The sequence below is a fragment of the Sorex fumeus genome, unplaced genomic scaffold (assembly GCF_029834395.1).
Source record: "Sorex fumeus unplaced genomic scaffold, SorFum_2.1 ptg000038l, whole genome shotgun sequence".
Lineage (NCBI taxonomy): Eukaryota > Metazoa > Chordata > Mammalia > Eulipotyphla > Soricidae > Sorex > Sorex fumeus.
The window spans coordinates 12,625,528-12,652,003 of NW_026606095.1; the positions used below are offsets into that span (position 1 = coordinate 12,625,528).

General features: G+C 42.9%; 1 protein-coding gene across 1 annotated transcript in view; it reads right to left on the reverse strand.

The window, feature by feature from the left end:
• Positions 1-25,402, reverse strand: part of SMC5 (structural maintenance of chromosomes 5) — a 71,394-nt gene extending 45,992 nt beyond the window's left edge. The window contains exons 1-5 of the mRNA XM_056118792.1: positions 25,158-25,402; positions 19,064-19,205; positions 15,863-15,915; positions 3,789-3,951; positions 2,268-2,402 (exon numbers count right to left, since the gene is read on the reverse strand). Coding sequence (XP_055974767.1) covers positions 2,268-2,402; positions 3,789-3,951; positions 15,863-15,915; positions 19,064-19,205; positions 25,158-25,402 — 738 coding nt within the window. The remainder of the gene's footprint in view (positions 1-2,267; positions 2,403-3,788; positions 3,952-15,862; positions 15,916-19,063; positions 19,206-25,157) is intronic.
• Positions 25,403-26,476: the final 1,074 nt, after the last annotated feature.

Sequence of the window (26,476 nt, forward strand, 5' to 3'; positions counted from 1 at the left end):
AGACACTCCCGGTAGCTTGCCGGGCTCTCTGAGAGGGGTGGAGGAATCGAACTCGGGTCGGCCATGTTGGCTGCATGCAAGGCAAATGTCCTACCACTGTGCTATCGCTCCAGCCCAAGTAATTCAAAAGCAAGATTTAAACTGATGCAATGGGGGTACAGTTAGTAGTATACTACTACTATCTGTAGTAGTAGGGTAGAGACCAAAACAAAAAAAACAAAACAGAACTCAGAGTAACTCCTCTGATCATTCAGTTAGGAAGAGAAAACAATAAAAATGTTAATTATAGCTGGAGAGAGAAATCACTGGTTGAAGTGCAGGAGACCGGGATTCAGTTCCTGGTCCCACGTGGTTCTCTCCCCTCTGCCAGCAACCACAGGTAGGTGTGATCCAACAAGGAGACAGGAGAGGGAGAAAAACAACAGCCAGACTGAGAATTGCTAAGGTAGACACATTAATCTTGAAAAAGCTAAGAAAGAGATAAAGGAAGGAATGAGGGAGGTTGAGAGGGAAGAACAGAAGGAAGAAGCTATTATCCTCAACCACAGACAGTTAAAATGAAAAAGAAAACGTTTATGAAATTTCTTATTAAAAAAAGCAACTTGTTTTTGTTACTGGAACATGGAAATTGATTAAGTAAAACTTCATATTGTATGTTGCAAAAGTTAATTACTGTAAGTAATGCTACCTCCCTGAGATCCAGAACAGCTTCAAACCGCAATAGGGAGATGTACGAAGTTTCCTTACAGAATCTCCCTTCACACAGCTGATAAAATAATGATAATTGGTTCCACAGAAGTGCTATTCAAAAGCTATATGGTATCTACTTGTAAGCCTCAATTTATATACAATGAATGAAATTTTTAAAAGATATGCAATTCAACCAGGAAAAACATTTTATAATCCATTATTAGCTGATTTTTTTTGAAATTCAACTAATAACATATTTGATAAAACAATATATTTTACAAGTGTCACATTATCATTCTTTTTTCCTGGTTTGAATAAACTGAATAGTTCCTAGGACTCACATTTTGAGACAGCAACCCAAAGATCTTTCTTTTCTTACTACTGCCTTTTAATGTGACTTGTCCATAGTTAAAATGAGGTCTTAAGGCTGAGGTTAATTTAGGGAATTTAGTTAAAGTAGAAAGTACTGGATCTTCGATGACATCTGACAGTCAAAATGGATTATTAAATGAAATGAATTTCACTATCACTACCACCCCGTTGTTCATAGATCTGCTCGAGTGGGCCCAGTAACGTCTCCATTCGCCCCTGTCACGTGCTAGTGTAGCCCAATGACATACTGGGGGCTCCTTCAGGGTCAATTTATTGATGAATAAATAAAAGAGGGGAGAACAGGGAGGCAGGAGGAGGGAAGTGCCTACCATGAAGGCGGGGGTGGGTGGGTGGCGGGAAACAGCAGATTTGGGTGGTGGGAAATGTACAGTGGAGAAGAGACGGGCGCTGGAGCATTGTATGACTGAAAACCCAATCATGAACAGGCGTGTAACTTTGAAAACAATCAAAAATAACCTAACTTAAAAAATAGTAACACTTTTTAAACAATAGCGCCAATACTTTTGGGTTCTGGGTTATACCTGGCGGTGCTCTGGGACCGCTCCCAGCAATGTTCAAGGGGCCATACGTGGTGCTAAGCACTGAACCAGGGTCAGCTGTGTGTACGGCAAGGGTCTGTCTTGCTCCCTGTACGACCTCTTTGGCTCCAGTATTACTGTTTCATACTTGTACTGCTGTGTAGTAATGCCAGGTGGTTTGGTTTGGTTTCTGGCTCATACCTAGCAGTTGCTGGGGGCCACTCCCAGCTAGGTGCTCAAGGATGACTCCTGGCAATGCTCAGGGGACCATGACCAAGGCTCAAACCAAGTACTCCCACGTGTAAACCATGTATTCCAGTTCTTTGGGCAACTGTTCCTACCCCACTCCCATTTTTTGTCACTTAATTGTCAGTAGTACAATCCTGGCAGGAAAAAAAAATCACAAATACATGAACTCACTCCATAAGTAAGAACTGTTCTTCATTTGTTCATGTTATGACATAGAAATTGATATGGGACAATTAATGAGCTGTCTACTGCATCTCCAGCTCAACTAACCGAGAGTACTTAGCGATTAGGTTTGGCAGTAGCAGGTGGAGTCTTACTGGGATTGACCCTTGGGCTCCCAAGCACTGCTGAGGAGAGAACCCCCAAACAAAGACCCTGCCCCCCCAACACAATGGATTGACTTATCTATTTAAATACCTCTAGTTGCTTTTCTTTCTCCCTGAAGTTTTTGAGTTCACAGTGGTATCTGTGCATTTCTGGGGGACCAATCGACTTTTCAGTAGCTTCCAAGAGTTCAATTTTGCTGAGTTTAGCAAATTCCCCAACTTTATCCTGCAGCACAAACAATTATCAGTACCTATTTTTATCCACAAGTATCTCCAAAACAAATTTCATTCAATAATCACACTTGCGAAGATAACACCCATTTAAATGAAAATTTTCTCTTGGTGAGTCTTAATATCTTTCATGTGTTAATACACTAAATAAGTAAGGGTATAAAGTGCCACATTTCTGAGAACCTAAAAATATTCTACATATAACAGGTTAAAAGTGCCTATGTATACATAACAAATGGTTTGTGTATAAAGGAAAATAGTTTTGGGCCAGAGCAATAATACAGTGGGTAGGGCGCTTGCCATGCACACAGCAGACTGGGATTCAATCACCAGCACCCTGTATGATCCCCTCTGCCCCACTCCGAAAGAAATACTCGAGTACAGAGCCAAGAGTGTGTCCTGAACACCACCAGGTGTAGCCCAGACAAACAAGAATTATTTTAAAGAAGTTTTTTTTTTTTAAAAAGATAGGTTCTTGGATTGCTCTTTATCTCAAGATCTTCATCACACCTTATTCCAGAGAAGGTATGAAATCCATAATGAAAAAAAGACTTGTAATTTTACATTTTCCACTTATACTTAACTTACAGGTAATAAAATTGCCATTTGTTGTTGTTTTGTTTGGGGGCCATACTAGGCAGTGTTCAGGGTTTATTATTGGGCCTATGCGATGGAATTACTCTTGGAGGGGCTCGGGGGACCATATGTGATGCCAGGGATCAAACTGGGTAGGCTGTGTGCAAGGCAATGCCCTACTCACTGTACTAAACCTCTGGCCCAAATCACCATTGTTTCTGAAAAAAATAAATAAATAACTAATTCATTGACAAGACAGATTAAACATAATTTTTTTTCTGTTTGGTTTTGGGGCCACTCCCAGCAGGGCCTGGGGATGCTGGTAATGGAACTGGGATGGGCTGAGTGCAAGACATCCTACTAGCTGTACATCTCCCCAGCCCCACCAAATATAAATTTTAAAGGCACCAGACTTTACCCTGCATATCAAAATGTTCTAGTCTACTAAATGCTTTAAAAAAAAAACACCCCTACAGACTTAAGAGTCTTACTATAAGGCTTAATATATTAACATTTTATATATTTTAACATTTTAAGAGACTATAGAAACTCTGAACAAATTACTGTAAAAAGACAAACTTCTTTCCTTTATAATTCACACCTAAAGACATTAATTCAAAATTCCCAAATTATTACAAATTAGATCATACTATATAAATGATGATATATCCTTTCACAAAAAAATCAAGAATGCTATTTTCAGCTTACCAATTACAATATCCCTTTAAAATTCCTTACATTCTTATGCAGCATAAAGAAGAAACACAATTTCCTCATCAGTTCATTTTTTTTCTTTCTTTCATACCTGAGGTAGAAACTGGCAAAGATTGCCCACTTGAATATTTAAGGCTGCAACTTGTTCTTCTACTACTTTCTGGGTTGTAGATTTTTTGTTGATGAACCAAAAGGACTGATTTTTTGCCACATCAATCTCACGGGTAATTATAAGATTTCCAGAAGTCCTGAACCTAGTTTAAAAAATAATTTAAGCATTTTTATGTTCAAAGTATTATTTTAGAAAGAAAATTTCCAAAATTCTCTTGTACGCAGTTATCAGAATTTCTATTCCTCTTGATATTATAATCCCTTAAAAAGGGAACCTTAAAGATTTACGAGCAACAAAAAATAATCAATCATATGGAAATCTTGACACTCAAAACTAAACTATTCCAGTAAAATTAAATCCAATGCCAATCATAATTCCCGAACACTTCCAGGAGTCACATCAGCTGGAGTCATGTATTTTTTCATCAGCATGCTGCTCCCCAATCCACATGTGTTTACTGCAACTCAAAAATAGCAAGCTGATCCAGTAAAGCATATAAAGCTACACTTTTGAATCAGTTCTATTTGGAAAATGCATGCACAGGAAGCCAAATTCACAAAGGTCTTTCCGACATCAAATGCAGCCCATTATGGCCTTATCGCTCTGAACTCTAAGGGGGCTGCATCATAGGGATAGTGAGGAACATTAATAGAGAATCCGAAAGAAGGGTATTTACTTAGTTCTGGTTTTTAGAAGTACTAGTGCTCCACTCCCATCTATTCATCCATCTTCTTCACTGGGAATCAGCAGCATGTGGTAAAAAGATAAAATTGGTATCCACTGACTAGATGATAATTTGCAAATGTGTATACAATGATTACACCACTACAGAATACTTTAAACAGCAAGATTTTAGGGCTTAAAGAGTTTTAAACTTTCATTTCCGGCAAAATAACTAACCAAGTACCTTTCTGAGCTTCCTGCTATAAACAACCTAAAATAGGTAAAATATTAAAATATCTCTTCCATTTATGAGTTAGTTTATGAAAAGTAAGGAACTCTGGCCAAAATCTCAGCAAATATGGGAACCAAGACGGGAAAAAAAATAAAGATGCCTTTCACCTTAAGGGCTGTTGTTCACCTTGTAGTTTTACACATTTATTTATTTTTTTTTGTCATCCTGGGGGAGGAGCTGTAGACAAAGCACAAAGCTCTCCAAGATGGAGACCTAAGAGCAAACATCCCTAAAAGGTTGGAGTACCCGGACTGTCAGGGTACTAAATGTTTTCTACCACTGTCATCCCAACTAGGAACAGTAAGGTAAGCTGCTCGTTTCAAACTATGGCTTGAAGTGTGAAACAGAAAAATCTCTCCTGACAGCTTTTAATTACATTAGTCCAAAACAGGCTTGTCTCTTGAAGTTATACAACACTTCCATCAAGATTCAAAAATCCTCAGAATTCTGTGCATTGTGACCCTGGACTGAAAGCACCCAGTGGTCTGTAACCGAAGTCAATGGCAATTTCCTCTCCAGGGATCTACTCTTATCCTCAGTAACACAGGTAAGTCAAGAGAGCAAGAGCTACTCATGGAAGCACATCCAGACAAGAAAACTAAGCACCGAGGATAGAACTACTCAGCATGTGCAAGGCTCTTAGTTCAAATCCCTCAGTAACTGCATGCGTAACCCTCCCCTGGATATACCCTGCAGACACCTTGCAGCTGAAGCCTGGGTGGCACCTCTCAGTGTACTGGATGAGCTTGGCCAGGAACAGACCCAAGCTATAAGCATGTGTACACACACACGCGTGCAAGCGCGCGCGCACACACACACACAATGAAATCAATGGACTCAATAATGAATGTTTACTATATTTTAAGAAACAAAAAAATGAGGGTGGGGGTGAGGAGGGAAAGCAGAGCCAGAAAAGAACCAAAGAGGAATGAATGTAGAATGCAAGAGACAAATACCAAGGATATGAGTAACAAGAATGGGTGAATAAGGGATAGAACAATAATACAGCAAGTGAGGGTTCGCCTTGCACATGGCCAACCCAGGTTCAATTCCCAGCATCCCACAAGGTCTCCTGAAACACCGCCAGGAATAATTCCTGAGTGCTGAGCTAGGAGTAACCCCTGTATATTGCTGGGTATGGCCCAAAACAACAACAAAAAAGAACAGGCGAATAAATGTCTAACAATTGTCTAATAAGAGTTCAAGGAAAAGGGAGTCGGTCAGTGACGAAATAAAAAAAAAAACAGATAAGAATTTTCCAAAACAAATAAAAAAATTAAAAAAAAAAAAAGAATTTTCCAAAATGATGGATGATACCAAGCCATACACTCATGGTCATTAAATTCCAAGAAAAATAAATGAAAAAAAATCCATACTTAAAAATGTGGTATGAAACTATAAAACATCAAAAGTCAAATGATTTCATAAAAGTCTATTGAAAACAAGTTATCAAAGTAACTAAGATGGTCACATGAGAAGATGTGATTTTAATGCTGAGAAGAAAAACCACAAACATAGAATTTGTATTTAGCAAACACACCTTTCAAAATTTAGCTCAAAATAACAATTTTCAGATCCAAACTGCAATCTACTAAGACCCTTATTAAAAGTAACATTCAAGGGGCTGGATCGATAGCACGGAGGTAGGGTGTTTGCCTCGCATGTGGCCGACCTGGGTTCGATTCCCAGGATCCCATGTGGTCCCCTGAGCACTGCCAGGAGTGATGCCTGAGTGCAAAGCCAGGAGTAATCCCCGAGCATCACTGGGTGTGAGCCAAAAAGCAAAAAACAAAACAAAACAAAACAAAAAAAAAACTAGTAACATTCAAGAAAGTCATTCTGGCTGGAAAAGAGAGTCATCACAAAAGAAAGGATCAAAAATGCAAAAATAATCAAAGGCATTTTTCTGTTCTGATGAACATTTCCATTCTAAAATATGTAGATCTGTAATTTTTTAAGAAAGTAAAAATTACCACAAGGATTCAAGAATTAAGAAACTCAATAAATGAAATACAAACAAATAAAATCAATAACTGAAATGAAACAGAAGACTCTAGGTTCAAAATATGAGGCAATTTTTTTTTTGGGGGGGGAAGGCAAGGTTAGTACCTTACCCTCTATACTATCTCTCAAGTATAAATACTAGGTATTATGCATTTGTCTAAAAAAACAAGATTGAGTTAAATAGGAAAAGAGAGAAGTGAATACAATTAAAAGTACTAAAAATTCTTTAATAAGATGTCTGTTCAAATTTCTAAAGCATTTAAGAATTCAAATAACCACTCAAATGAGACACATTTTCTAAAGAAGAATCCCAACAAAGACAGAAGAGAAATACTAAAGAGAGTCAGTGGAGAGGCTGTATTACTTCCCTCTATCCCTGCCACCAGAGTAATCCCTGAGCCAAGAGCCAGGAGTAAAGCCACCAAGTGTGGTCCTCCTCCCAAGCCCCCTCAAATGAAGAAACAGGAAGAGGAAAACAAAAAACACAGGAATACTGACAAGTGGGAAAATGGAAAACACAGAACAAGGCAACTAAAGTACTAATATGTAAACAATTGGAATACATGTAGAGAGACCACAAGTTATTTAAAAGAACATATGAAACGTAACAGCTGCCCTTTTTGAATTAAAGATATTAAACATTTTTGTAAATTAAAATACTGGAAAAAAACACTAACTATATTAGTGGTCAGTTAGATGCTACAGTAAAAGACAACAAAAAGTAAAGAAGTTAGTACAGAAATAGAAAGTTGAACTCAGCAGGAATAATTTGAAAGTCTCTAAAGCTATAAAAACAAACTTAAAGGATATAAAGCAAAACTGACAGGAAAGGGTAATTCATAAGTTTATAGAGATGTATTAAAGACATTAATACTTTTCACAGTAATTCAAGGAATACATGTGACAATCTTCATCAGCAAAAGTATATTTAGTAATATAATGAGCTTGAATTATGGGAAAAACAAAAGAATGCTGGAAACAGTAAAATACTAATTCTAAGAACTAAAAGATACAGCATGGATGGACATTCACTACAAAAACTAAGCCTCAACAAATTTCAAAGGGGACCACAGAGTTATTTCAACAGGTTGAGTATATGCTTTGTGCGCAGGAGACCTGGGTCAGATTGACATTGCATGAGGTCCTGAACCACTACCAGGAGTGACCTCTGAACACAGAGCTAGGAGCAGCCCCTTCAGTACTGCTGGGCATGTTCCAGCTTTCAGACCTCAAGGGTGTTTTCAAGAATGAGATTCCACTGGTAAAGAAAAACAAACAGCCCTTTGAGCTACGTCTCTGACCAATTACTCAGCTTTAAACTGTACAATTCAATGTTTCTTTTATAAAAAAAAAAAAGTGGTAAAATCAAACCAACAAAACACTGAACATTTTACTCATTTTAGACATAGAGGAGGTAGGGGCACTTGTGCACGAAGCTGACCCAGGTTTTACCCCTGGCACCCCATAAAGTCCCTGTAGCCCACCAAGAGTGACCCCTGAGCACAGAGCCAGGAGTTAAGCCCTGAGCCTAGAGCCAGGTGTGGCTCCCAAACAAAGACTTTAATGCGACTCATCGCCACTGCAGCACTGTCCTCCCATTGTTCACTGATTTGCTCGAGCAGGCACCAGTAACGTCTCACAACAAATTGTGAGACTTGTTGTTACTGTTTTTGGCACACTGAATACGTCACGGTAGCTTGCCAGGCTTTGCTGTGTGGGCGAGATACTCTCTTGGTAGCTTGCCAGGCTCTCCGAGAGGGGTGGAAGAATCGAACCCGGGCTGGCCGCATCATCACTATTTCCAGAATATTTATTTTCATAACCCATAAGAAGGAGTCCAAACCCCCTAGTCACTATTTTTTCAGTATTAAAATGATCAAAAAACTAATTTTTATGTGAACACTGTCAAGAACATTAAATGGATCACAAAATGCACAAATTTTGGACCAAGGATGCGGGTCAGTAATAGAGCACTAGCCTTGCATGTGTAAGGTGCTTGGTCTGATCTCTAGTACTGCAAACACACATCCGCGCACACACGTGCGCACACACACTTGTGCGCGCACACACACACACACACACACACACACAATTTAAAACCTGACAGGCAACTACCATTTGGGATATACTGCTTACACTCCCACAGTGAATGACAGTGACACCATCAGTATGCCTTCACCATTACAAAATTTATTTTTTAACTTCTCTAAATTGAAAGGAATAAAGACCCTGTTTTATTTACTTAATAACTAGCGTAAGATAGCCTCTTTCTGCTTATGCATCTAAATTTTTAATTTTTAAAATTTTAGTCAGTGATTTATAATACCATTAATGATAGGGTTTCACACATGTTATCAAACACCAGACCCTCTACTGTTCCCTCCACCATTGTCTTACCCTACCTGCCCTACAAACAGGCCACCCCTCACCTCCCACGCCTTCTCCCCAATATCCACTGTTAAGTTCAGTTCTACAGATCAGTTCTCTGGTTCTATTGCTTTTCGCCCTTTGTTAGTAACTTACTGTCACACGGTCTTCCCGTTGTTCATCGATTTGCTCGAGCAGGCCCAGTAACGTCTCCATTGTGAGACTTGTTGTTACTGTGTTTGGCATATCAAATACGTCACAGGTAGCCTGCCAGGCTTTGCCGTGTGGGCAAAATACTCTCAGTAGCTTGCCGGGCTCTGAGAGAGGTGCAGGAATCGAACCTGGCTTGGCTGGGCTGGCGGCTTGCAAGGCAAATACCCTACCCACTGTGCTATCGCTCCAGCCCTGAGTAACTATGTTTGTTTTCTGTTTGGGGGCCAAACCTGACAGTGCTCAGGGCTCTGCTCTCAGGGAGTGCTCCCTGCAGAGGTCAAGGAACAATATGAAGTGTGGGGTTCTAACCCACATACACAGCATGCCAGGAAGTGCCCTACCTGCTGCACTATACCTCTGACATTACTAAGCTTCTTCATATCCCACATATGAGAAAGATCCTTCTGTATTTGTTGCTCTCCTTCTAATGAACTTCACTCAGCATGATCCCCCCAGATTCATCCACATAGCAGCAAACTGCATGATTTCGTCTCTTCTCACAGTTGAGGGGCATTCCATTGTGCATACGCACCGCAGTTCCTTCATACAATCTTCTGTGGAAACCTGGGTTGTTTCCAGATTCTGGTGAATGTAAATCAACTGCAATGAACTACAGGAACGCAAATGTCTTTTCTGAATACAGGTTTTAGAATCTTGGGGTAGATGCCAAGAAGCAGAAATGCCGGGTAATAAGGAAGCTCTCCAAAAAGTGGTATTGCGGGATCATATGGAAGCTCAATTTCTAGTTTTTGAAGGACTGTCCATATTGTTTTCCAGAAAGGCTGGACTAGTGGGCATGCCCACCAACAGTGAAAGAGTGTTCCTTTTTCCCCACATCCACGCCAGCACTGGTTGCTTTTGTTCTTTTGAATGTGTGCCAGTCTCTGTGGTGTGAGATGAGATCTCATTGTTGTTTTGATTTGCATCTCCCTGATGGCTAGCGATGTGGAGCATTTTTTCATGTGCCTTTTGGCCATTTGTTTTCCTTTTTTTGAGGAAACTTCTGTTCCATTTCTTCTTCCCATGTTCTGATGGGGTTGGAGGTTTTGTACAATTCTACTAGTGTCTTGTATATCCTGGATATGAATCCCTTATCAGATGGGTACTGGGTAAATATTCTTTCCCATTCTGTGGGCTCTTTCTCTATTTTGGTCACTGTTTCTTTTGAAGTGCAGAAGCTTCTTAGTTTGATGTAGTCCCATTTGTTTACATTTGCTTCCACTTGCATGGTCAGTGTTGTTTCATCCTTAAAGATGTTCTCAGCTTCAAAGTCGTGGAGAGTTCTGTCTACATTTTCCTCTATGTACCTTATGGATTCATGTCTGATACTGAGGTCTTTAATCCACTTTGATCTGACTTTTGTGCCTGGCATTAGACAGAGATCAGAGTTCATTTTTTTGTAGGTAGCTATCCAGTTTTCCCAGCACAACTTGTTGAAGAGGTTTTCCTTGTTCCACTTCACATTTCTTGCTCCTTTGTCAAAGATCAAGTGGCCATATATTTGGAAGTTGTGACAGGATATTCAACTCTGTTCCATTGGTCTGCAGGTCTGTTTCTAGCCCAGTACCATGCTGTCTTCATTACTACTGCTTTGTAGTACAGTTTGAAGTTGGGGAGGGTGAAGCCACCCATCTTCTTTTTCCCAAGGATTGTTTTAGCTATTCGTGGGGGTTTATTGTTTCATCTGAATTTCAGGAGTGTTTTGTCTATTTTTTTGAAAAATGTCATGGGTATTCTGATAGGGACCACACTGAATTTGTATACTGCTTTGGGCAGTATTGCCATTTTGATGTTAATCCTCCCTATCCATGAGCAGGGAATGTGTCTCCATTTCCTAGTGTCCTCTTTTATTTCTTGAAGTAGTGTTTTGTAATTTTCCTCATATAGGTCCTTCACCTCTTTGGTTAAGCCGATTCCAAGGTACTTACTTGATTTTCTGAGGTACGATTGTGAACGGGATTGTTTTTTTAATGTCTATTTCTTCTCTTTCGTTAATTTGTTTAAGAAAGCCATGGACTTTTGGGTGTTGATTTTGTAGCCTGCCACTTTACTAAACAGACCTATTGTTTCTAGGATCTGTTCTGTAGAATCTTTAGTTTTTCTAAGTATAGTATCATATTGTCTCCCGAAGACGCAAAAAAGCACAGTAGAAATGACATCTGTATCTATATGTTCATTGCAGCACTGTTCACTACAGTCAAAATATGGAAACAACCCAAGTGCCCTAGAACAGATGACTGGTTAAAGAAACTTTAATATATCTACACAATGGAATACTCTGCAGCTGTCAGGAGAGATGAAGTCATGAACTTTGCTTATAAATGGATAGACATGGAGAGTATCATGCTGAGTAAAATGAGTCAGGAAGAGAGGGACAGACATAGAAGGACTGCACTCATTTCTGTAGTTTAAAACAACATAACATGAAGCTGACACCTAAGGACAGTAAATACACAGGACAGATAGACTGCTCCATAGCTGGACGCCTGTCTCATGAGCAAAGGGGAGAAAGCAGATGGAATAGAGAAGGGATAACTAAGAAAATGGTGGCTGGAGGAATCAGTCAGGATGGGAGATGTGTGCTGAAAGTAGATAAAGGACCAAACATGATAATCTCTCAGGGTCTGTATTGCAAACCATAATGCCCAAAAGTAGAGAGAGATTATGGGGAATCATGTCTGCTATGAAGGCAAGGGGAGGATGGGAAAGGGGGTGGAGGTATACCGGGGATGTTGGTGGTGGGGAATGTGCACTGGTGGAGGGATGGGTGTTTGATCGTCGTGTGATTGTAACCCAAACATGAAAGCTTGTAACAGTCTCACGGTGATTCCATAAAATTAAAAAAAAAAAAAAAAAGGAAGCTCTTAAATTTTCTGACAAGTATCCATATTTTTTTTCTAAAAAGTTGAACAAGCAACATTCCCAACAGCAGTGGATGAGGGTGCTTCTTTCCCTACATACATGCTGAAAATAGTTGTTTTCTTTCGTTTTGATGTACACTAGTTCACTGATAGAAGGTGCTATCTCATTTTGATTTGAATTTCTGTATCCTAATTTTGAATGAGACCAGTTGTAATTACCTCCGGCTCTGGGCATATCTCTTTGATTCCACTGTTCTTCCTGCATTAACATATGCCTCAGAGACCTGGGCCCTACGCAAACAGGATGAGAGCAAACAGGATGAGAACGCTATTCAGGTCTCCCAAAGAAGAATTGAAAGAGCTATGCTTGGACTATCACGTTTCACTCAAACGAGAGAAAGAATCCGGAGTTCCGACATCCGTCGACGATCAAGAATCAGGGACGCTGTCTTGTTTGCCAAGGTGTCAAAAATCAGATGGGCTGGTCACGTAATGAGATTTAAAGACGACCGCTGGACTAGAGCTGTTACCGACTGGATTCCACGGGATGTCAAAAGACCGCTTGGCCGCCCACCTACCAGATGGTCAGACTTCTTCATCAAGATCATGAACGATAGGTTTGAGGCTCTTCATGTTCCCAGAGCGAACAGATGCCATTGGGCTACACTAGCACGCGACAGGGACAAATGGAGACGTTACTGGCGCCCGCTCAAGCAAATCGACGACTAACGGGAAGTTAAGTGATTAAGTGATTATCCTAATTTTATAGGGCTGTAGCGATAGCACAGCTGTAGGGCGTTTGCCTTGCATGCAGCCCACATGGCTGAGCCAGGTTCGATTTCTCCACCCCTCTCAGGGAGCTCGGCAAGCTACCGAGAGTATCTCACCTGCACAGCAAAGACTGGCAAGCTACCGAGAGTATTCAATATGCCAAACACAGTAACAAGTCTCACAATGGAGACATTACTGGGCTTACTAGAGCAAACTGATGAACAATGGGGTATCCTAATTTTATATTAAATTTTTTTTGCTCATTTTCTATTATGGTGTTTATGACTTTACTGATATTTTAATAATTTTGAAACTTTTGTATGTTATTTGTACTAAAATGTTTTCTCCCATGTCACTTATGTTTATAATAGCATTAGTTTTAGCTAGATTCTTACAAAGCTTAAACTTCCTATTTTACATTTAATGGTTCTTGGGTCATCTGTTCTGCTTAGAATATTACTCAGGGACCAGAATGACAGTATGGCAATAAGGCATAGCCTTATTTGCCTAGCATGCGGCCAACCGGGGTTCGACCCTTGGCATTCCATGTGGTTTCTCCAATCACTGATTTTTCATTTATTCAGGGGTGATACCTGGCAGTGCTCAGGGATTATTCCTGACAGGGCTCTGGAGAATACACAGGGAGCCAGAGATCAAACATGGTTTGGCTATGTGCAAGGCAAGTATCCTAACTACTGTACTTCAGCCCCACTCAGTCTTTAATATAGCTAGATTTTACTTAAATTTTTAAAAAAATAGCTTATTATTAATAGTATTGTAAAACTAATTTTTAAAGATAAAAATAACTAATTATTCCAACCAATTTTTAATAAATTATCCACCAAACTCCACAGTCATCTTTATAGTAAATTAAGCTCTCTTTAAATATTCAGCTGTTTTTATTTTTTGTACCATTCCATACTATCAACACTTTGACATCTCATACACAAATGCCCAAGCCTGTTTATTCAAAATCTTGACTTTGCAGTATATTAATTCCTCCAAACAAGCTTTAAAATCCATGCGTAAACTTACCTGCTGACACTCGTCTTGCTATTTTACGTGAACTTATAAAGGGCAGATTATCTTAGGAACATAACAGGCTTCTCTATTTAAGCCATTTCTCTTATCAAAATTCTGTTTCTTTAATAACTATAATTTCTTAGCATTTTCTTTTTACTTGTATGTGTGTCTGTTTACCAACTCTACATAAATAAAACTTTTTTCGGCAATATCTGAATAAAACATCATCCTGTACTGAAATGATAGTATCATTAAAAAATCTTTACGAACTATTTTAGCTAACATATTCTGTACTTTCTCTTTTTCAAAGAGGCAACACCTAGTGCTGCTTGAGTGCGTACCCCTGGCTCCGCACTCAGATTTCACTCCTGGTGAGACCTTGGGGTAGAGGCGTATATGGAGTGTTGGGGATCAAACTGTGATTGGCCATACGCACGGCCTGATTTCATCTTTTCTCATAATCTACACCTAAACCACTGCATTGTATCTCTTCAGACCCTCCATGACTTTCTATGAAAGTCTAATATTAATCTAAATCAGTAACCTTCATCCCTTTCAAGACTGAACAGTAGTGAAAATAAATTTATTTCGTAGACTACTAAGGTAGAAACACAAACCATTACTTTTGGGATGTGTAGATATCCCAAAGGGCTGGAGTGTACTTTGCAGGCAGGTGGTCTGGCTGGGTTCAATCCCTAGCTCTACACTCTCCCTCAGCACTGAGCCAAGGGCAGTCCGAGACCACTAAATGTAGCCCCCAAACCAGGAAAGCAACAAACATTATTTGTAAAAATATATATGCAAATATATACTTATATCACTATCCTCCCGTTGTTCATCGATTTACTTGAGCGGGCCCAGTAACACTGTGAAACTTGTTACTGTGTTTGGCATATCAAATACATCACGGGAAGCTTGCCAGGCTCTGCCGTGCGGGAGAGATACTCTCAGTAGCTTGCCGGGCTCTCCCAGAGGGGCAGAGGAATCGAACTCGGGTGGGCCATGTTGGCTGCGTGCAAGGCAAACGCCCTACCCGCTGTGCTATCACTCCAGCCCATATACTTATATATAAGTACTATAATCATACCACACAAAATTCTGATATACCATATATTATGTAGCCCCAAATCTTGTCTTATTCAAATGGGCAAGAAGCTTCTGCAGACAAGTTTTTGAAAACCACCAAAACTGTATTTATTTATATATATAAGAGACAAAGTACACACACCAAGAATGTTTAGTAGGATTAAGTGAATGCTTTTAAAGTATGTTCAGAAGATTCAGTGAATACTTCTGTTCCATCAGAAATGGCTGCCAGGTACGTAAATGGAGAACATAGAGGTAGGAGGGGAAGAAATACTATAATTATCAATTTCTTTTATGAACGGGCTGGAGCGATAGCACAGCGGGTAGGGCGTTCGCCTTACAAGCGGCCAACATGGCCGACCCGAGTTCGATTCCTCCGCCCCTCTCGGAGAGCCCGGCAAGCTACCGAGAGTATTCGATATGCCAGACACAGTAACAACAAAGTCTCCAATGGAGACGTTACTGGGCCCGCTCGAGCAAATCGACGATCAACGGGAGGGCCTTTACCTTTACCTTTACCTTTTATGAACACGGGAACAGGATACAGTGACATAAACATTAAGAATATGCCATAAATGCAAACAATAAGGACATGAATACAATTTCCAATAGAAGGCATTGTTACATAATACTTCTCTAGAAGTAGTCATTGTTAATAGCTAGTAAATTTCTTACACGACAAATACTTGTTAGTCTTTTTAAAAGTCATCCAAAAGGCATGGACAGAAACTACGAAATCAAGAAAAAGGGGTTTCAGCAATTTCAACACTTACAATTCAATTTCAACCATGCCTTTGGTACATCCTCTCTTCACAAAAAAACCAACCTAAGATATAAAAGAAGACAAATGAGCTATATGATGACATCCACGGTCAACAGTCTCAACAAACTCATACTTTGCCAGATCAAGTTTCTTCCAGTAACTACTTGCACGGTGCACTGCCATCACTTTCTGAAGGCACTCACTTTCCATTCCTCGTACCTGCAAGTAGTATTAGATACCATACTATCTGCTGAAACTTCTGCAAGCCAGGAACTAAGCTGCTGGATATGAACCCTACGTGCTTTCGGCTTCATCACTGAACTGCCTCTATTCCTCTTCCCAGAGAAACTTACAGTGCCCTTATGAGCACCCCTAATCTCCTGAGTTTATCTTTAACTTTTCCTTTGTGCTTTCCCTCTCACTGTTACATTCCCTAAGTCAGTCCTGGTTACTTTTAAGTCAAAACTTCTGGTGATTCTGGACTTTGTATTTGTAGTGAATTACTCGCTCTTCTATTTCCCCTATAGCCTTATTCATATTTTACTATAGAGCAATGTTCTTTGCTTAAACACAGGAAGACCGTTAAAGCTATGCTCCTAATATTTGGGAGTTGACGGACTTTGAAATAAATCTACTCCTGGACAGCCATCATAATTACCTGAGGTCAGACTTCAGTTGCTGTAGTTCCTTATACCCCAAAATGTGGTGGTGGTGGGGGAGGGGGGGTCCCACCATGGTACCTGGATGAACCTGGGGCAAGTGGCAAAGCGACCATGGTGTTGAAATGGGACAGTCTAGAAAGCACAAAAGCGCAGTCTTGAAGCAAGTCAGTACGACTTTAGAGACAGGACACCCATAGGAAAGGGTGAACTGACCTGAGGACTTGGTCTGCGACTGATAGTAAAAGCCATGCTTGCCCTCAGAGCCCAGAGAACTAAGTTTTGAAATCTAAATAATAATCATCCACCTGCCTGTTTGTCCTGCTGCCCATGGGAACCCTTCGGCTTTTTACAAATAAAGACCCTTTTTTGAGTGTGGAAGTAGAAGGGAGTGGAAGGAAGACTTATACAGAGGTGTATCAAATCTCGCTGGTATTGGAGATTTCTATGGAATCACAGAGACTAAATATTGACCACTCTGGTATTACCCATCAATACTAATCAAAATCAATTATCAGCATCCTTTTCATTAAACATTAAAATACACATTGTTTTAACATTAAAATATACATTATTTTGGGGCTGGAGCTATAGCACAGCGGGTAGGGCGTTTGCTTTGCACATGGCCGACCCAGGTTTGATTCCCAGTATCCGATATGGTCCCCCGAGTACCATGTTTGCCTTGCACGCGGCCAACCCGGGTTCGATTCCCAGCATCCCATATGGTCCCCTGAGCACCGCCAGGAGTAATTCCTGAGTGCACGAGCCAGGAGCAACCCCTGTGCATCCCCGGGTGTGACCCCAAAAACAAACAAACAAACAACAACAAAAAGACATTATTTTAACATTAAAATACACATCTTGAGCTATGCATAGATGCGCATAAGCACAAGAAAGGCACAAAAGGTAAAATAAAATGACTATTTTGGTTTTTTTGGTCACACCTGACAGGACTCAAAGGTATTGCTGACACGGAATTGGTAGTCAGCACAGTACCAGAGACCAAAACTAGATCTCTGACACTGATATCAGGCACTAAGGCCCTTTGAGTCATCTCTCCAGCCATCTTGGGGGCCACTACGGGGTGCCAGGTATTCCAGCCCCCTGTGAGCAGTTACTGTTAAGGAGTGGAAAGCATGAGGCTGGGAAGAGAGTACAAAGATTAAGGCGCCTGTCTTACTTGCTGTTAACCACGATTCAATCCCAGCACATGTTCCCAAACATTGAGCATCATAGCATATAGCCCTAGAGAGTCCTGAGCTACCAGGGGTGGTCGGGGTAATCCCTGACACCCCCAACTCAGTTGGCAAAGCAGCAGAGAGAGGTATCATTTTGATGCTACACCTGGTGGTACTCAAGGATCACTCCTAGTAACGCTCAGGGGATCATATGCACCGGCATGGATAGGCCTGAAGTCTGCCGCATGCAAGGCAAGGGCCTTAACCCCTGTACTCTCTCTGGTTCCCAGAACACCAGGGCTTATACTCAGTCTGTCACTGCCAAGCAGACACTTTAAGTCACTGAACCAACTTCTGAGCCCCCAGTTAAGAATTCTCAACCACTTTTATTTCTCCACTATCTTCAAAACTTATAGTGAGGAACCCACTATTTCTTTCTGTGATGTGGCTTCTCTGTTAGACAGAGCAGTTTGGCCTCTAAATGTCTGTGACCCTTCCCCACAGTCAGGAATCAACCCCCCACCTCACCCTTTCCATTGTGTGCAACCATTTAAAGCCAGATTTTAAGTATACGTAAGCAAATCTTCCCAAGAAAACAACTCCGGAGCTGATCTATGTCTTTAGATTAATAGAATTGTTTCTGCCCTTGGTAAGTTTGTTTTGCCTGTCCACAAACCCAGCAATACATTTTGAAAGATGTATTTATTTATTCTGGTTTGGGTGGGGGGCCACACTTGGCTGACTCCTGCTCTGTGCTCAGCGATCATTCCTGGCAGGGCTCAGGAGATCACAGGGGATGCTGTCGGCTGAACCTGGGTCAGCAACATGCAAGGCAAGCACCCCACCTGTGGCACCATCACTAAAGCCCCAGGTGTACCATACTTTAATTTTAAGATTTTAAGTACCTTGTACTTGAATTCTCCAAATATTTAGTCAAGACACTTTAAGAAGCAGTCTATTGTCTCAGCCACTCGGCCGGGTAGGGCGTTTGCCTTGCACGCGGCCGACTCGGGTTCGATTTCTCTGTCCCTCTCGGAGAGCCCGGCAAGCTAATGAGAGTATCCCGCCTGCACAGCAGAGCCTGGAAAGCTCCCCATGGCACATATGCCAAAAACAGTAACAACAAGTCTCACAAGAGAGGCGTTACTGGTGCCCGCTCGAGCAAACCGATGAACAATGAGAGGACAGCGCTACAGTGCTACTTCTAGAAATGGAAAACCACAACTTCTATGCATGCCAACTTTGCTGTTCATATGCAAGCCCTAGCCATACATAAGGAACTGAAATGAATAGAAATTCATTTGTCACAGAACAAACAAATAATAGCTCTGAATTGTTTTGCTACTGTTGTTTAAAGTACTCATGTGAACTCACCTTATCTGCCCGACCCATGAAAGCAGGTTTGCCTGCTAATCCAAGGCAAATGGCACACACAATGCTGGACTTCCCTGTTCCATTAGCTCCAATAATCATATTCAAATGGGGTCCAGGAGATACTTCACAGATATCATATGTCCTAGATTACAAAAAGATAACATTAATAAACAGAAATAAGTGAATTAGACTTTATTTACAAAAGCACATTTTCTTTATGTAACCTACAAGCTTCTGCAAATCCCTTTTAGTGACAGAATTTTATTACCATTAAGAGCGGAAAAAAAAAGTCATAGAGGCAGACTGGGATGGGGTAGTGATGGGAGGGAAACTGGGGACCCTGGTGCTGGGAATTTACACTGGTGAAGGAACGGGTGTTGGAACACTGTATGACTGCAATGCAATCATAAACAATTCTGTAATGCTCTATCTCACAAAGATTCAATAAAAAAAGGGGGGGATTAGAAAAATGGAAAAGCAATTATGTATTTTTTTGCAAAAAAAAGGAGAAAAAAAGCAATAAATCTTTAGGGAAATATGACCTTTACAAACATCAGTCTTCTGGTGAGGTAGAACATTCATTTGATGAGAAACATTAGGTTAGGGAAGGGATCAAGTATCAGTCTATTGAATAAGGTAAGGTAAAGGTAAAGGCCTTCCCGTTGATCGTTGATTTGCTCGAGCGGGCCCAGTAACGTCTCCATTGGAGACTTTGTTGTTACTGTGTCTGGCATATCGAATACTCTCGGTAGCTTGCCGGGCTGGAACGATAGCTACCGAGAGTATCTTGCCCGCACGACAGAGCCTGGCAAAATCCCTGTGACGTATTCGATATGCCAAGCACAGTAACAACAAAGTTTCCAATGGAGATGTTACTGGGCCCGCTCGAGCAAATCGATTGAATAAAGCAAAATTTTTTTTGTTTGTGTTTTGCTTTTTTTGGTCACACCTGGTGATGCACAGGAGTTATTCCTGGCGGTGCTCAGGGGACCACATGGGATGCTGGGAATCGAACCCGGGTCTGCCGCGTGCAAGGCAAACGCCCTACCTGCTGTGCTATCTCTCCAGCCCCATAAAGCAAAGTTTTAACAGTATTTATTCTTTACTCTTATCTCTCTCTCCTCTCTTTCTCTCTCTCTCTCCCTCTCTCTCTCTCTCTAGCTTTCTGGGTCACACCAGGCATTGCTCAGGGGTTACTCCTGGCTCGGTACGTAGGAATCACTCCTGGCCGTGTTTGGGGGACCAAATGGGATGCTGAAGATCGAACCCAGGTCAGCCACGTGCAAGGCAAATGCCCTACCCATTATACTATCACTCAGGCTCTGATTTACTCTTTCTTAATAGTAATACACAATACAATGCATCCAAGCTACCATACAAATAATTTTTTTAAAGTTTCACATAAGCCATAGGTCACCTTTAACTTAGATTTTATGTTTCTGTTTCTCTTTAATTAAAATGCTTTAGAGCTTGTTGGTGAGGAGTAAAGGGCATGAATGTTAGCGGGGACAGTGCTTGTCTTGCAGGTGGCCGACCCCGGTTCCTGGGTTCAATCCCCAGCATCCCGTCTGAGCATAAGAGCATCACCAGGAGTCATTCCTGAGTGCAGAGCCAGGAGTAAGCCCTGAGCATCACCAAGTGTGGTCCAAAGAAACCCCAAACCAAATCAAAGTCCATTATCTCCCTATATGGTATGACCCTTACCCTACCCTCACTATGTGTGGCCCAGTGAGATCATGACAACCACCACATCCAGAACTTTATAAAAAAAAAAATTGACACCTTAGAGCAACTTCTCACATTTTAATATTTGAAACAATCCAAAATGTTTGTTCCAATTAGAAAACTTTGTAAGTGTATGTCAACCCTATGGCTTCATTTTATTAGCTTAAAGTTATTTTCCTCTGCAATGCTGCCAGAGATTCAACAAAGAATTCACTGAAAACTGTATTAGCATTAAGTTACGTTACAATATCCCTCATAAAAGAAAACCACAAGTGCAAAAAAGCTACTAGCAAGAGCAGCACCAATCCTTATTTATCCATTAATTGCCAGTGACAGTTATGGCCAATGTGAAGCAAACTCTGATGAAAATATTCATCTAACTTGTCTCTGAATGGCCCACACATATAAAGTCTTGTTCCCAAAGACTTTCCGTTAGCTGCCATCGAATCCCCAAGAATAAATGCTCAGCTCGCTTCTAATCTGCTAAATACAAAATTAAACCAAGCACACTTCAAGTTTAGTACTCAAAAATGCCAGGTGGTAACCAAATAAGTACAGGTAGTTAAGGAGTGACCCCAGTGAGTGCTCAGGGGACCATTAAGTGGTGCTGGTTTCAGTCAGAGCCACAGCAGCCCGTCAAGACAAGAGCTCTAGCTCCGCTACCATCTCTTTGCTCAGGAACCATTTAGTGATTAAAATATAACTAGCTTGGGAACTTTACACATTTGAAAAATCACCTACCTTGGAACTTTTATTCATTTATTTTGGCCAGAGACCATGTGGGGACAGGACCAAAGTTGGCCACATACAAGGCAAGTGCCTTAAACTCCTGCACTATTTCTCTAGACCGCTGACTTGGAACTTTGTAATCCCAATACATAAAGCCCCATTCTTTTTTTTCTTTTGGGGTGTGTGTGTAGGCGGGGGTGGGGGGTGGGCACACTAGGCAGTGCTCAGGTCTTACTCCTGGCCCTGCACTCAGGGCAATCCTAGCAGGCTCAGGGGGACATACTGGGGGATGGGGTAGTGGGGAGGGGCCATATGAGGCGCCAGATACTGAACAAAGGTAAGACACCAGCAAGACAAACAGCCTACCACCAGTACTTTCTCTCTGGCCCAAGCCCCATTCTTTAATTTTTCCCTCCTGTTTTAATGTATTGAATCATGGATGAGATACACAGTTACAAGTTGTTCATGATGGGCTTTCGATCATACAATGTTTCAACAGTCCCTTCACCAGTGTTCCTATCCCACTGCCAATGTCCCCAGTTTTCCTCCTCCACCTGGCCTCAGCCTGCCTCTAGTACTGCCACTTTTCAAGCTCCATATTCATTCTCTCTCTCTCTCTCTCTCTCTCTCTCTTTCTCTCTCTGTCATACCCACCGATGCTCGAGGATTTCTCCTGGCTCTGCACTCAGGAATCACTTCTGGCAGTGCTGGGGTACCATAGGAACGCTGGGGGTCGAACCCAGGTTGGCTGCATGCAAGGCAAATGCCCCACCCGCTGTTATTATCGCTCCAGCCCTGAGCCCCTTTAACACTTGTATTTTAACAAGTTTTCTGTTGTTTTACTTAACTAGTCGTGCCACTGGTATTTAGAGAAAACATAACTGGCTAATGAAATAGCACAGGCTGTGTTAAGATACTTGTCTTGCATGCAGCAGCACTGTTCAATGAGAGGGAAGGAAGGAAAGCAGGCAATTTCTAGTCTAAAACAGACAACTCTTATAAATGAAAGAACTCCCAAGCACAAAACAACCCCCCCGGCCAAAAAAATAATTGCTCCAATTCTATGTTTATTGGGAATTCCTTATTTGTGTGTTTTGTGAGCTCCCCTGGGGAAAATTTCTGTCAGAAGTTTGTCCTCTTCTCAAGTCTATATGCCCTGCCAATAATACAATTGAAAGCATGACTGAATTAGCATCTACAAGCTATAAATCGACCTGGATGACCGAGAGAGGCAGTTACCAATCATCCTACTCTACTTGTATACCACACAACAGTCACCTCAAATTTAACACATTTAAAATGAATTCAAAATTAATTCTACTGTGGTCTGCTAGTGGAACCATCATTATTCTCCTACTGCTCAAATTGGAAATCTAGGTATTACTTTGATTTCACCTCTTTCATCCGATGCATCTACCCTCTTACCATCCCATCAATCACCAAATCCTACTAGCAGACATGCAAATTAGATGTCACTTGTTAAAAAAAAAAAAGAAACACTTTGTAATTTAGCTCTAGCTTCATCTTTTTCAATCCTCATGAATTCTTTAATCAAACCATTACAGTGTACCTCAGTGCATTTTTCCCCGTGTTTTCTCCTTTCACCTGGTTACCAGCTATTCCTTTAGTGGGTGCTCTCTGCCTTCCCAACTGACCTGACCTGTGAAACTAACGAATCAACTCTTTCCTTTATTACTTTCTTCTGGGCCATTTTCGGTTCTGGAAACCAAGGCCTTCCGCCTTCATTGCTAAAACTTGGAATTCCTGCTCCTGTAAAACTAAAACCTTGCCTTATTCTTCATTTTCCAGCTACCTTTCCTTCCTCCCCTCACAGCCAAACATTAATTTCGCACAGTCATTCATTCTTCCGTGACTTGTAACGTCTTAAGGGTTTTCTGCTGTTGACAATCAAGAGGCCTAATTGCCGGCAGCTGTGGGCTCTTTTCAGTCCCGTTATCGAAACAGCGTAGCAAGCAAAAGTTTGAAACACTCAATGTAGCAAGCGAAAGTTGGAAAAACTCCTTTCCTTTGGTTTCTTAGTTAACAACTCTCCCTCCAGTTCTCCTCTGACATCCCTGGATCAACCCGGGCTCAGTTCCTTCCCTTGAGCGTGCCTCTTCTACTGGCAATAAATACTCAGGGATTCTATCCTCAACCTTTGATTTCTCCTATTTACAATTCCTTTCGGGTGCTCTCGCCCATTCCTGCAGCTTCCACAATCTCCTATACGCAGGAGAATCGGTGATCTCTCACCTCTTCCACCTTCCTGACAGCTCCAGACCCTTTGCAACGACTGCCTGCGGGAAGACCCCCCTCCCTTCCTTTCCAGCTGATCTCCTGGACACTTCACAGGGTCCGAAAGGAGCTTCTTCTTATTCTCCTAAATTCTCTCTTCTAGAATGTACCCCCTCGGGCCAGTTAGCTGCACTCCTCTGGGATCCTCCGAGCTTCATCAGGACGAATGAATGGGCAGCCAGATCCTGGCAAACCTCTTCTCTCTCTCTTCCCACTCCTCCTCCTCCGGATCTCACCCACAACAGTCCTTGCTTTTTTTTTTAAGAAAGCGCGGCCAAAAATCATCTTATCAGAACTTTTTTTTAATGACATCTTATTGTCTCATTACTACTTTGGACAAACTTGCAGGCTATGGAATGTAGCCTGCCCACAGGGCAGAGTCTGGCAAACTCCCCGTGGCGTACCAAATATGCCAAATACCAGTAACAATGATGGGTCTCTTTCTCCTAAAGAGCCTTGAATATAATCTCAGGGCTAGGATGAAAGAGACGTTACTGGGGCCTGCTCGAGGCAATCGACGAATAACAGGATGATGAAATGAAAAATGAAAAGAAAGCCTTATTTGTCTCCCAAACTCGCTTTGTTTTTAAATCAACCCTCCCAAGAGTCTCCTGCAAAGTCACCCTTTACACAACGCTGCTAGGTTGGGTCTCTCTCCCCGGGACTCCTTCGCAACTTACTGAGTGCGGTGGTGGTGGTAGTGGGGGGGGGGGTCGCAGCGATGCTCAGAGACACCGGCCCCACTCCTTTGGGGGTGGTACCCAGCCCTCACCTCCACGCGCATCCTAGTAGATAGAATCCAACTTCCCCCCGACGACGCCGCTCCGTTAAACCCTGGACCACATCCCCGAATCTCGTCTCATCAGCATCATCCGCTGTGGTCCACGCTCCCCTTGCCCCCCCAGGGAGGCAACCCGGGTCGCCGCAGGTGGAGGGGCTCCCCGTCCCCCTCACCCAGGGCTGGATCGTTTTTTTTGTTTTGTTTTGTTTTTTGTTTTGTATTTTGTACATTTCACCTGCCGGGCCCAGTCCAGCCGGGCAACTGCCTCCCGGCGGCCCCGCGGGCTCCCAACTGTTGTGATTTGGCACCAAGTTCCCGCCCCCCCACCCCGGGGCCCGGCCCGAAACCCTTCTCCGGCGGGGATGGGGGGGTCCCTTCCCAGGGGTGGTGGGTCGGGGGTCCCCTGGCCCACCAGGGCGCTGCCTAACATCCCCACGACGTCGTCGGCAGAGCCGGGTGGGGAAGAAACCCACCTGGACGCACGAGACCTTACTGCCCCCCCCCCCCGGCCCCAGGTCGGACGACCCCCACCCCCCAGCCCCACCCGGCCGGCCCCCCACTCACAAGAAGTTCTCCATCGCGATGCGGACGATCGCGCCCTCCACGAAGGGCCCGGACGACGCCTGCAGCGGCGGCGGCGGAGGCGGAGGCGGAGGAGGCGCGGCCGAGGGCGCGGGCAGCGGCTGCAGCGGCGCCGGCGGGGCCGAACTCCGTCGCTTGCTCGGGACCTCGGACGCAGAGTCTCGCGGGGGAGCCCGCTTGGAGGGGAGGGAGCCGGGGGTCGACGTCCTCCGGCCGGGAGTCGCCATCCCGCCGCCGCCGCCGCCGTCGCCGTCGTCGCGGCGCTCAGCTCCCGCGCGAACTGCCCGGCGCGCGACTCCGCCCCGCGCCTGCGCACTGCGCGCCGCGAGTGCGCGCGCGCGCGCGTGCGCGTCACAGGCCCCGCCCCCTCGGGCTCAGCTGGCCCAGCTGCTGCTTGCTAGGCCCAGGCCCGTGCAGGCCGGACGTTCCCTGGCCCGCGTTCTGCCGTTGTTTTGTTTTTTTTTTGTTTTGTTTTGTTTTTTTGCTTTTTGGTGTTTGGGTTTTGGGTTTGGTTCTGATTTGTTGTTGGGGTCCTTGGGTAGCAGCCGCCCGCCCGCCCGCCCCTTTCGCGTCCTCCAGGCCCTTCCAAGCGCTCCCCGAGTTGGGAGGCCCGTTGGAGGGAGGCGTCCCCCGAGGGCCACCAGGGCCACCAGGGCCACCGGGCAGGGATGGGCAGGACCATCCTCCAGGCCACCCGCCGATTTCAGCCTGATGGACGTCAGACTTTAAGGGGCCTCAATGAAATACGAAGCGATAACAAAAATCGCTTCCCAGCCAGGCAGTGTCCTGACGTGTCTTATTTATTTTTCATTTTTTTAAAATTTATTTATTAGTGAAACACCACGAGGTACAGTTATAGACTTATAAATTTTTGTGCTTGGGTTTCAGTTATATAATGATCGAGTACCCAACCATCCACTAGCACCCATCCTCCACCACCATGGGGTCCCAGCATCCCTCCCACCCTGCCTCTGTGGCAGGGCATTCCCTTTTGTTCTCTCTCTCCTGTTGGGTCTTGTGATTTGCAAGAGAGGCATTGAGTGGCAATCATGTTTGGTCTATAGTCTACTTTCAGCATGCTTCTCTCATCCTGGGAGGATCCTCCCAACACCCTTTATTTGGTGCTCCCTTCTCTATCTAAGCTGCCCTTTCCCCTAGAATGGCCGGCTGGCCTCTAAGCTATGGAGTAATCCTCCTGGTACTGATCTCAGCTATTCTTGGGTATTAATCTCCTATTTTGTTACTTTATCTTCCCCAGATGAATGCAATCTTTCTATGTCTATCCCTCTCTTTCTGACTCA